Genomic DNA, 11,018 nt, shown 5'->3' with positions numbered 1-11,018 from the left:
AATAGTTCTTAAAGTAAAATTAGGTCGTCTTCTACCTATTTTCTACATCTTTTAATGGTCTGACTCAGCTTTGCACCAATGACCGGAAAACGCTGCTAAGTTTCACTTTTGGTTCCGGTAATGGTCATTACCAACCCGATATCGAAATTTCGCAGGGGTCGGTATCAAAATTTCATAAGGATCGGTCGTGATTTTAATACTACAATAACACTAAAAAGAAAATTTTCACAGGGGTCGGTCGACCCCATAACCAAGAAGATAGGTCCGCCCCAGATTTTAACTCTAGATGTGTACCAAACATACAAAATTACAAATTAGCATATCATTTCAACTCTAGAAGTCATCAGCATCTGTCACCGTCACTTGAAAAGTATCAAATAATTATTGATCCAAATTTCCTTAGAAACGTTCATGAAATTGATCGCGAACTTATTAGTTGCAGCTTGCAGCCACGGAAATGAAATACTCGCGCATAAGCTTAAACTTGGTGACCAACTCCTTTTGATCCGGCCAGTTTTCTTTAATGACTAATATATCACAAAACTTGTCCTTCCATGCTATTATTAGTGGGAACCTCTCTTCTTCTAAGATTTTAATGCCACCCGTTTCTTCAAAAATGCCAAGATATTTGGCAATCCATCCAAACACAAGATCTAAGAAAACGAAAGATTCTCCGTTGAAGAATCTTTTTCCGATTAGCTGTTTTTCAACAATGTCTAGATTTTCTAAAGCTGGACCGACTGCTTTTTTTTGTTTCACCCCTTGGCTCACATAAGCACGGAATATGGATGGTGCAACCTACATTTGGAGAAAGTCGTGTACTAACTGTTAAGAGTTCTCCTTAGAGCGCTTTTATTCAACATAACTTTGACCGAATATGTTTAGGGTGTAGATGAGTCGAGTCATTTGTGATCGACCTCAAGATCAGCTCACAGCTCAAATCGAACCGAGCTTAAACAAGCTCGAGCTTTTATTAGGGCTTCACATATTGAGTTTGATCTAGCTTGCAAGACTATACGAGTTTTTATATAATTTTTATTTTGTATTAAATACATATGTATTAGTAATTATTATTATGTATTAAATATTATGTTATGATCCTAAGAAAATTTTTTGAAATTGAGAAATTTGAAAATAATTTTGGACCAAAAAAACCCCTTTAAAAAAATTATGAAACAAAAAAAGCGACAATTTTAAAAAATAAAAAAAACAAAAAAAATTATTTTTTTTATCACGGTTTCATAAAAAAAACTCATAATTATACACATATGTATATTTTTATTTAATCTTCATTTTACATAATATACATATATGTACATTATCATTTATCTTAATTGTACATACGTGTATAAATAATATGTATAAAATTTAAACATAAATATTATACATATATGTATAATTTTGCTAAACCGATATACACACACACACACACACACACACACACATATATATATGATCATGTGAATTATTTTGAAATTAAAAACTTTGAGAATCATTTTGGACCACAAAAAAAACTTCTTTAAAAAAATTATAGAACAAAAAATGTGAAATTAAAAAAAGTAAAAAAAACCAAAAAGTTAAAATTTTTCATCCCAGTTTCATAAAAAAACTAAAAAAATATCGGTTTATCAAAATTATACAAATATGTATAATACTTATTTTTTTATACATGTTATTCTTTATATACATATGTACAATTAAGATAAATGATGATGTACATATGTGTACATTATATAAATCTAGATTAAATAAAAATATACATATATGTATAATTAAAAGAAATTAAAGTATGAATAAATTGTATTTGTGTTAGATAAAATTTTCGTGTGTACAAATATACATATATGTATAATTAAAAGAAATTAAAGTATAAATAAATTGTATTTGTGTTAGATAAAATTTCGTGTGTAGGTTATATGTTTTTCGTATGTAGGTTATATGTTTTCTTGTGCGTGTAGATTTTATTGATGATGAATTTTGTGTGTAGGTTATATGTTTTTTCGTGTGTAGGTTATATACTGCCTTATTCTTAGAACAAGGGTAGATTATACGTTTTTATGTAGGTTGTATGTTTTTTGTTGATATCTAATGCAAACACATGTAAAATAGTTTTTTGGTATTATTCATTATAATGTAAGTATGTGTTAATGGATGTTAATATATTTAGTTGAAGGAAATTAGTTTTGGATAGAAAGAAATTTTAATGTGAATAAATTATACTTGTGTAGGATAAAAATTCAAGACACAAACAATAAGTTACAAAAATAAATAATATTTTCCAGTTATAATAATTTAATTAGTTATATTAATTAAGTAGATAAGTATTATGGTTTATTAGTTATATTAATTGAAGAAAGAGAATAATTAATACTTTCTTTATTTAACTTTAAGTATTTAAAAACTTAAAACAAAATTAGTAGCCCATATTCATTTCTCGCATTGTTTACAGAATAACCATCCCATATATATATATATAATATTATATATGTTTATGTTTATGAATATATAAATATAGGGGATGGTTCAGGAGATAAGTCATCTTACTGCGAGAAATGAATCTGGTCATTGATTATGTTTGATCTATGGTTCAAAATGATAATGGCAATCTTGTAATAAATAACAAATTATTTATGAGACTTTTAATAGAAAAAAGGTAGTTTGGTCTTGTTGTTTTATAACAAACATTTAGAATAAAATAGTTTCCTGAAAATTGCTTTGAAAATCATATAATGATTACAGTTTCCGTAATCTTCCTATGCTAAAATTCATATATCAAGATTTTTCATTTCAATGTATCAATCAAAGCATGTTGATTTTTTCCCCAACTAAGCCTATTCTTTATATTATGTTTTTTTATTTTATAACTTTTGTTTTTTTTGACTACGAGTTAGTAACAAACAGATAATTAGCTTTGGTGGGAGTGTATGGTGGTCTTCTTTCTGTATAGGTATAGTTTTGATTACTTACTTTGGTAGATTTCGTAATAAAAGGTGGTTGTTCACAAATGTGAAAAGATCCACGAATTGTGTAGGATGTTTTCAACTAACGTAGGATAGATTCAAATACCAATGATAATGATTTCTTAACTGTGTAGGATATTTTCAACTTATATTTGGTATTGTTAACGAGAATGTTTCATTATTTTGTTTAGAATAATTACCTACGTATGATATATTCAAATACCATTGTGTATGGGTTCTTTAATTTTGTGTAGGAAGGGTTGTATGTTTATTCAGATTTTTTTATGTGTAGTATGATAAACACTTGTGTAGGATATATTCAAATACCATTGTGTATGGGTTCTTTAATTTTGTGTAGGAAGGGTTGTATGTTTATTCAGATTATTTTATATGTGTAGTATGATAAACACTTGTGTAGGATATATTCAAATGCCACAGTGTAAGATTTTTTAAATTTGTGTAGGAAAGGTAGCATGGGTTCTTTAATTTTGTATAGGAAGGGTTATAGTGTTACATGAAAAAAAAATGATTAAAAAATATAGATTGTTATATCCCGTATAACTAAAGCATCTTTATGCTTTTAAATTTAATTAAAAAATAAATATTTTAAAAAAATGAATTAAAAGTTAATATGAATGAATTAGTATATGAATAAAGGAAATGAACAAAGAAAATGAATAACAATAGTTTCTTAAGTTAGTTAACAAATAATATTTAAACTTCAAATAATATCATAATATAAACAATTTAATTAAACAAATAAATTAATCCATCAACAAAAATAAAATTTTCCATATAAAAAACTTATGGGATTTTACCTTCCTATCCCTTCAATTAAATAAAAAGAAAAATGAATAAGAAATTTCTTATTAGTTGAAGCCACTTCTCTCATTTCTTGCAATAATTTGATTTCTTTCTTGAACTTAACCTATATAAATAAAACAACTAAATAATAAACGAGTGGAGATCGAGCTTGAATTAAATACTCACGTGCCGAGCTCAAGTTGAGCTGGAGCTCTCTTTCATAGGGCTGAGCTCGTGCCTAAACGAGCTTCGACTCAACACAACTCAGCTCGTTTACATACTAGATATATAAAAATGAACAGACCAAAAATCTATGTTTAATACCATAAAACCTTCTAACTCGTGACATGCATTGTGATTATTATTGTAAGAAACATTGTTTTATATAACTTAATTCTTTACCTGCTCATCATTAAACTTAGCCCAAAATCGCGCGGTAGCTCTAGCAAGTGGATCCTCAGGTAAAAAACGAGCAGTTGTGTTCCATTTCTCATCAATGTACTCGAGAATCACAAGTGACTCGCATATGGGTGTTCCGTTGTGCAATAACACCGGGACTTTCTTGTGAACGGGGTTGTATTCGAGCAATAAAGAACTCTTGTGGGAAAGATCTTCATAGATGGTCTCATACTCTATGCCTTTCAGTTTCAATGCCCAAACAATCCTCAAAGCATATGGGCTTGACCATGTCCTGAAAAGCTTAACCTCTCCCATCTTTTTAATTTTTACTTAAAGGTTGAGATGGATCCGGCAAATTCATGTTTGATCGATCTCTCAGCCAGTTATTATAGGATCTAACACGATATAACCAATGTTTTGATGCTATTTGGCCGGCCTTGTTTAGATAATAGTTTCCAAACAGCTAGAAATACAAGACAACGTAGAAAAGGTAGGAGTTTCCATTGTGTGAGCTAGCTAGTATTGGATGCAGTCTTGTTACAAAAATAAAAATATTTGTCCGTCATTCAAAAATCAAGTATTATTTTAATCATACAAATAATATATATGGATAATACGGTTATGGGCGGCAATAAACGTACATTTGTGATGTTCTCTCACTAAGGATATGTATACTTTTGCATCGTTTCTTTTGTAAACTTCTAATTATCCTCCGTCTGGTTATTATCGGTTTGTTGCTTCTTTGAAGGTTTTGAGCTGTTATGTCTTTTAAAAAATGAAATAATCGGCACCTCTTCAACATTAAACCTCACCGTCATTGTCATCATCTTCTTCTGTTTCTGAGGTTTGACTGTTAACGCCGGTAACAATGGTGGTGGTGTTAGCATGTGGCATTGGTTCTCCAGTATCTTAATAATGTTAATGCTTCCATAGTACTTGGGAAAGTCAGAATCTGAAGCAACCTGAAAGAATATTGAAAGTAGGGGTAAAAAGGGAAGACGACGGAGAGAGTTGGTGGGTTTAATGAAGTACAGAGGCAGAGCAGTGAAATACTAAAGTTTTTTCTCTTTTTACCCTCGTGAGTGTGGGAAAGAGAGAGGTTCATTAAATATATATAAATATTATTATTATTTGGCAATATTATGTCTTTAACGTTTTATTTAAACTAGTTTTACTCCCCAGCGCGTTACACCCAGGGGCGGAGATAGTAAGAAGCTATGGGTGTCTCTCGTCCCCTGTGAAAAAAAAAATTTAGTGTTAATATACCGAAAAATTCCCGACCGACCTCTGTAAAATTTTGACCCCGACCCCTGTGAAATTTTGAAGCCGAACCCTGTATAATTTCAAGATGATCTCCATGAGATTTTGAGACTAACCGTATTAAAAAATACAATGGAAATTTTATAAATATAATTATATAAACGTTATACAAACAATTTTTTCTATTAATATCAATAAGCCCATTTGTTTAATATCCAATCCAATTTTAAGCCCAAGACCCAACTAAAACCCTACTCAATTTTTTAGCCAAATACCCAATCCTATTCTAAATTAATATTTTCTTTTAACCCCTTTACCGCCTCTGATGATTCTGATGATCGCCCAAATAGGCAAACAACTGAACAAGAAACAATTGAACACAGCCTCTGTCCTCGTCCCTCTGTCCCTCTGATCAGTCACACACTCACACCCTCGACCTCGTCCCTCCGTCCCTCTGATCGGCGTCGGCCTTTCTCGGCCAAACAACTCAACCCACGGCCTCTACGAACTGCGGCTATGCCTCCTCTGACTCAATTTCCAACATCCATCTTTGTGATAATGTATAACATAAATACATAATACATTTAATTTATGTCTAATTTAGTTAGGCTTTAAGATTTTTAGGTTAATGATGTTTAGATTATGTTAAAATAAATGGGGGAATTTTGTGATTTTAGGTTAATAGTTTGATTACTTGCTAAGTTTGTTGTATTTTTGATCTTATAGGAAGAAAGAATAATGAGTCCGATAATGGAGAGATTTCTTAAACAAAAAGGAAATCAAGGATCGTCTTCTAAGACTCTTGAGTTTGTTGAATTGGATGATCTTCCTTCGGATCCCGCCGATAGAAAACCGATCTCTAGTTATAACGTGAATCAACGAGATGCAATAAGAAGAACATATCTACTAAGAGGACCATGTCAACCAAGCGGTGTGGCATTTCCATATAGAATGACCGGTAATGATTCAAGACGTTTTCCGGTTAGTTGGTATACTAATTTTAAGGGGTGGTTAGAGTATAGTATAAAAAACGATCGTGTTTATTGCTTACATTGCTACTTGTTCAAGGATCAAGTTAGAAATCTCCAAGAAGCTTTCATTAGCGAGGGGTTTTACGGTTGGACTAGACAAGATAAAGTTCAACGTCATCAAGGGGAGTTTAATAGTTTTCATAATAAAGCCTTTAAAATGGGTGAAGATTTGCTTAACCAAGATCAATCGCTACAAACTTTTGTTGATAAAAAGAGTGAGAAGGAAAAGTCCAATTATCGACTTAGATTAGGTGCTTCTAGTAGTCTTACAAAAAGACTAGTGAAGGCAGGGGCACCATTCCGTGGTCATGATGAATCAAAAGATTCATTAAATAAAGGGCTTTTCTTGGAAATTTAGAATTAATGGGAGAACAAAACGAAGGGCTTGGCAAGGTTATTTTAGGTAATGCGCCCGGGAATAGCCAAATGACAAGTCCAACAATTCAACAAGATCTTAAACATTGCTTTGCTCAAGAGGTATTAAAACAAATTTTTGAAGATCTTGGTGAAGATTATTTCTCTTTGTTAGTTGATGAATCATGTGATGTATCCAACAAGGAACAAATGTCCGTGGTTATTCGATACGTGGATAAATATGGGGTGGTTAAGGAAAGGCTTATTGGGCTTGTTCATGTCTTGGAGACGTCGCGTTAACTCTCAAATCCGCTATTGATGATTTATTTAGCCGACATGGACTTAGTTTGGGCAAGATTAGAGGCCAAGGTTATGATGGCGCAAGTAATATGTCGGGTGAGTTCAACGGGTTAAGGGCTTTAATTTTAAAAGAAAATGTTTCGGCTTTTTATATACATTGTTTTGCTCACCAACTTCAACTTGTTATTGTGGGTGTTGCGAACAAACATAAGCCTATTTGGAGATTTTTTGAAATGGTTGCACCTATAGCAAATGTCGTTTGCGCATATAGCAAACGACAAGATAAGCTTCGAGAAAGTAAAAAAAAAAACACTTGAGAGGTGTCTTGGTTACCGGAAGTGGGTTGAATCAAGAGCTATCTCTTACAAGGCCCGAAGATACACGTTGGAATTCCCACTATAAAACACTTGATCGTTTGGTTACTTTATATCCAATGATCATGGATGTGCTTAAATATGTTGAAGAAACGGGTAAGACGAAAGCTATCATGAGCCAAGCGCAAGGACTTCAATTGGAAATGAAAAAATACGACTTTGTATTTTACTTGCACTTGATGTTGCATATTCTAGACGTCACAAACTCATTGTCTCAATGTCTTCAAAGAAAAGAACAAGATTTGGTGAACGCGAGTTCATTGGTTTCTTCAACCAAGCGGCAACTTGAAGACTTTAGGTTGGAGGGGTATAACAAGTTTGTGGAGAAGGTTAGCTCTTTTTGTGAAAAACATGATATTCTAGAGGTAAAGACGGATTATGACTACATTAACATACTAACGCTAAGAAAAAAGACAAACATGAAAAATCGCCACTATTATGAGTATGATTGCTTCAATGCGGTTCTAGATTTGCAAATCCAAGAGTTTGGGGACCGTTTTAACGAGGTAACATCCGACTTACTTCTTTCTTTGAGTTGTTTAACTTCTTGTGATAATTTTCGGGCATTTTCTATTCAAAAAATATTACAATTAGTCGAGTTATACCCATATGATTTTGATGAAAGTGATAAAAGAAGACTCCCGGTTGAACTCGCGACATACATCGATAATTTGAAAGGAGATAAATGATTTGAAAACTTGAATGGTTTAGCAAGTCTTGTTCAATTGATGGTTCAAACAAAGAAACACCATTCATTTGCATTGGTGTATCGTTTATTAAAGTTAGCTCTCGTATTACCCGTCGCATTCGCAACCGTTGAAAGATCCTTTTCGGAGATGAAGTATGTGAAGTCTGATTTGCGTAATTGAATGGGTGATGAAAATTTAAGCGATAGTTGTATTTGTTAAATTGAGAAAGACTTGCTTATCAATGTTAAAGTCGATGATGTAATGGTTAGATTTCAAAAAATGAAAACTCGTAGAGAACAACTTTGATATATTTGTTATCTAATATTTTGTTTGGTAATCCTTTTTTTTATATATATTTGACCCGACTCGACCCGACAGTTGTATTAGTACCGACCATAAAAATTCCCGACCCTTGTGAGAAAAATTCCTGGATCCGCCACTGGTTACACCGGGACAACTGGCAAAACCCCAATGTTGAAATTCAGCCGTTGGTAAACCCTAACATTACGACAATGAATCGACACGAATTCGGTCACGACCTGCTGCGTTCATTACGATATAAACACCATTGATAAAATTTGACGGTTAAAACTTAAAACCCAAAAAAATTAATTCTTCAATTAACATATAAGAAAGCAAAATATTTAAGACGGTGTTTATTTGTTTGGCAAACCCGTGCGGTGGTAAAACCAAGTGTTGTTGGTCCCGAGCGTTGAAGCGGTAACTTGACACGAATTCGATCGTTTTGATGACGTACCTTACGGTACCGGAGCTAAAAAACGAAAATAATATTAAAAATGAAGTAGACCAACGCCCAAGGGGGGGGGGGGATCGCTAGCGTTGTCGTTCATGGGCTTTAAATAAGGCCACGGGTTTGCGCGAACTCGGTCGGATACCGGCTAGTTCAGTCAGATACCGGCTAAGCAACCTCTAAAGCAGTGGTTTCATTACATTTATTATGTTAACTTAACAAAAAAAAATCACCCACACGTTACCACCAAGTGACGTAATAAGCCACTTGCGACGCCAAACTTGTTAATTATATATAGTAGTAGTAGTAATAATAATAATAATATTCAAAAAGGTAATTGCCATGTATAATTCACACAAATGAAACGCTTTACACCATCATCCACCAAATATATAAAAAACTAAAAAACTACAAGTAAGCCGGACTCGAACTTGCGTTCCAATTAATTTGTAAGTAGTTACGATAACAGTATGACCACTTGACTTTCACAGAACATACGTTTAAAGTCAACAATAATATATAATACACCGAAAATTAAGTCCATAATTCTCTTGCTTTCAGCGGCGCCAACATTCACATTTACTATATATAGTGATTTACCCTCGTGTTGCGCGGTGAAATTGTCGGTTAATCCGGGTGTGATACCGAAGTGTCAACGCGAATTCAGTCGGTATTGGCAACATTAGTTACGATACCAGAACTAAACCTAAAAAATAAAATCGTCAAGTTAACATGTTTAAACTAAAAACAAAAAAAGAAATAGCGACACTTGTATAGCGTATCAATTAGCATATTTATTCGGTCGATAAACCGGTCCGTTGGTTTCCCGGCATTGGTAAAATCCGAGTGTTATGACGGTGAGTCAACATGAATTCGGTCATCGTTCGTTGGTTACGTTCGTTATGGTATAGACGATGTTGGTAAATCCCAATCGTTGAAACCCAACTAAATTAATCAAATTAACATATAAGATTAACTATTTAAAACAACATCTGTTCGGTCGGTAAAACCGGGCGGTGGTAAAACCCAAGCTTTGTTGTTCCCGAGCGTCGAGGCGTAATTCTGCGTGAGTTCGTTCGGTTTCGGTTACGCTCGTTACGATATCGGAACTAAATCAAAAACAAAAAAAAGTATAGAAACTGAGGTGGACAAATGGGGTAACGTTGGTCGATATCCATCACGTTTGTCACAGTTTTGGTCGGTTTAAGTTACGTTAGTTACGATACTGAAACTAAAACAAAAGAAATAAAATGGTGTTCGGTTGGTTACCATTACGTTTCTTATGGAATTAAAAAAAAATCACACAAATCAAAAAAAGAATTGTAAAAGACATTTACTTTTGCGAAGAAGAATCACACAAATCAAAAAAAGAAGAGACATTTACTTTTTTCCCAAGAAGAATCGAACCCGGGTCAATCAAAAGTAAACACCTATCAACTTCACAACAACCAACACACCACAACTAACTTAGTTGATTTTGTTGCACAAATATCTGTTATATATGGAAATGTTGGAACCCATTTTAGCACCAACTTTCTCTTTTACTCTATACTAGTTAATTACTCGGGCGTTGTGCGCCGAAATTAGCCGTTAAAACCTAAGCATAGTAGTTGATAAAACTCGAGCATTGAAACCGGGCATTGGTAAAACGTCATCATTGGTAAAACCCAAGCGTTACGACGGATAGTTGACGTGAATTTATTCGGTTTCGGTTACGTTCGTTATGGTATAAACAATGTTGGTTAAACCGAAAGTAAAAACCCAAAAATTTCGTCAAATTAAGTTTTAAAAAATAAAACTTTTAAATAGACGATTATTTGAACGATAAAACATGGGTGTGACGTTGTCGTGTTGGTAAAACAAAGCTTTGTGGTTCTTGGGTGCTGACATGGTCAATTGGTTTTGATAACGTTCGTTACTTTTCGGAACTAAAATAGGAAAAAAAAAGTTTGAGATGACCAATGGGGTGACATCAGTCAATGATACTCGGGTGTTGGTAAAACCCGAGCATCGTTGAGGCGATGAGGCTACGCGACATCGGTTAGTTGCCATACATTAGTTGTAGTGCTAGATCTAAAAAATCAAAAAATAGAGTG

General features: G+C 33.2%; 3 protein-coding genes across 3 annotated transcripts; 2 read left to right on the top strand and 1 right to left on the bottom strand.

Annotated features, from left to right (window-relative positions):
* Positions 1–300: 300 nt before the first annotated feature.
* Positions 301–4,497, bottom strand: LOC143572223 (glutathione transferase GST 23-like). Its single transcript, XM_077057440.1, has 2 exons — positions 4,167–4,497; positions 301–798 (listed from the first exon to the last, which is right to left on the bottom strand). Exons 1-2 carry the CDS (start codon positions 4,476–4,478, stop codon positions 433–435), a joined length of 678 nt encoding a protein of 225 aa, XP_076913555.1. The 5' UTR covers positions 4,479–4,497; the 3' UTR covers positions 301–432.
* Positions 4,498–6,173: 1,676 nt separating this feature from the next.
* LOC143572234 (uncharacterized) lies at positions 6,174–6,812 on the top strand. Its single transcript, XM_077057451.1, has one exon. It carries the CDS (start codon positions 6,174–6,176, stop codon positions 6,810–6,812), a length of 639 nt encoding a protein of 212 aa, XP_076913566.1.
* A 735-nt stretch (positions 6,813–7,547) lies between these two features.
* LOC143572233 (uncharacterized) lies at positions 7,548–8,171 on the top strand. The gene has a single exon (XM_077057450.1). It carries the CDS (start codon positions 7,548–7,550, stop codon positions 8,169–8,171), a length of 624 nt encoding a protein of 207 aa, XP_076913565.1.
* The last annotated feature ends 2,847 nt before the right edge of the window (positions 8,172–11,018 follow it).

This window comes from Bidens hawaiensis, unplaced genomic scaffold (assembly GCF_021521415.1).
Source record: "Bidens hawaiensis isolate Kalapana, Puna unplaced genomic scaffold, B.hawaiensis_p1.1 tig00025779_1, whole genome shotgun sequence".
NCBI lineage: Eukaryota > Viridiplantae > Streptophyta > Magnoliopsida > Asterales > Asteraceae > Bidens > Bidens hawaiensis.
Note: the sequence above shows the minus strand (reverse complement) of the source record. Positions and strands in the feature narration are given on the sequence as shown.

Excerpts from the sequence above, each read along its gene's own strand:
- LOC143572223 (XM_077057440.1), bottom strand. The coding sequence starts at position 4,478 with ATGGGAGAGGTTAAGCTTTTCAGGACATGGTCAAGCCCATATGCTTTG. Across the intron at positions 799-4,166 it reads CTAAGTTTAATGATGAGCAG|GTTGCACCATCCATATTCCG; the intron begins GTAAAGAATTAA and ends CTCCAAATGTAG.
- LOC143572234 (XM_077057451.1), top strand. The coding sequence starts at position 6,174 with ATGGAGAGATTTCTTAAACAAAAAGGAAATCAAGGATCGTCTTCTAAG.
- LOC143572233 (XM_077057450.1), top strand. The coding sequence starts at position 7,548 with ATGGATGTGCTTAAATATGTTGAAGAAACGGGTAAGACGAAAGCTATC.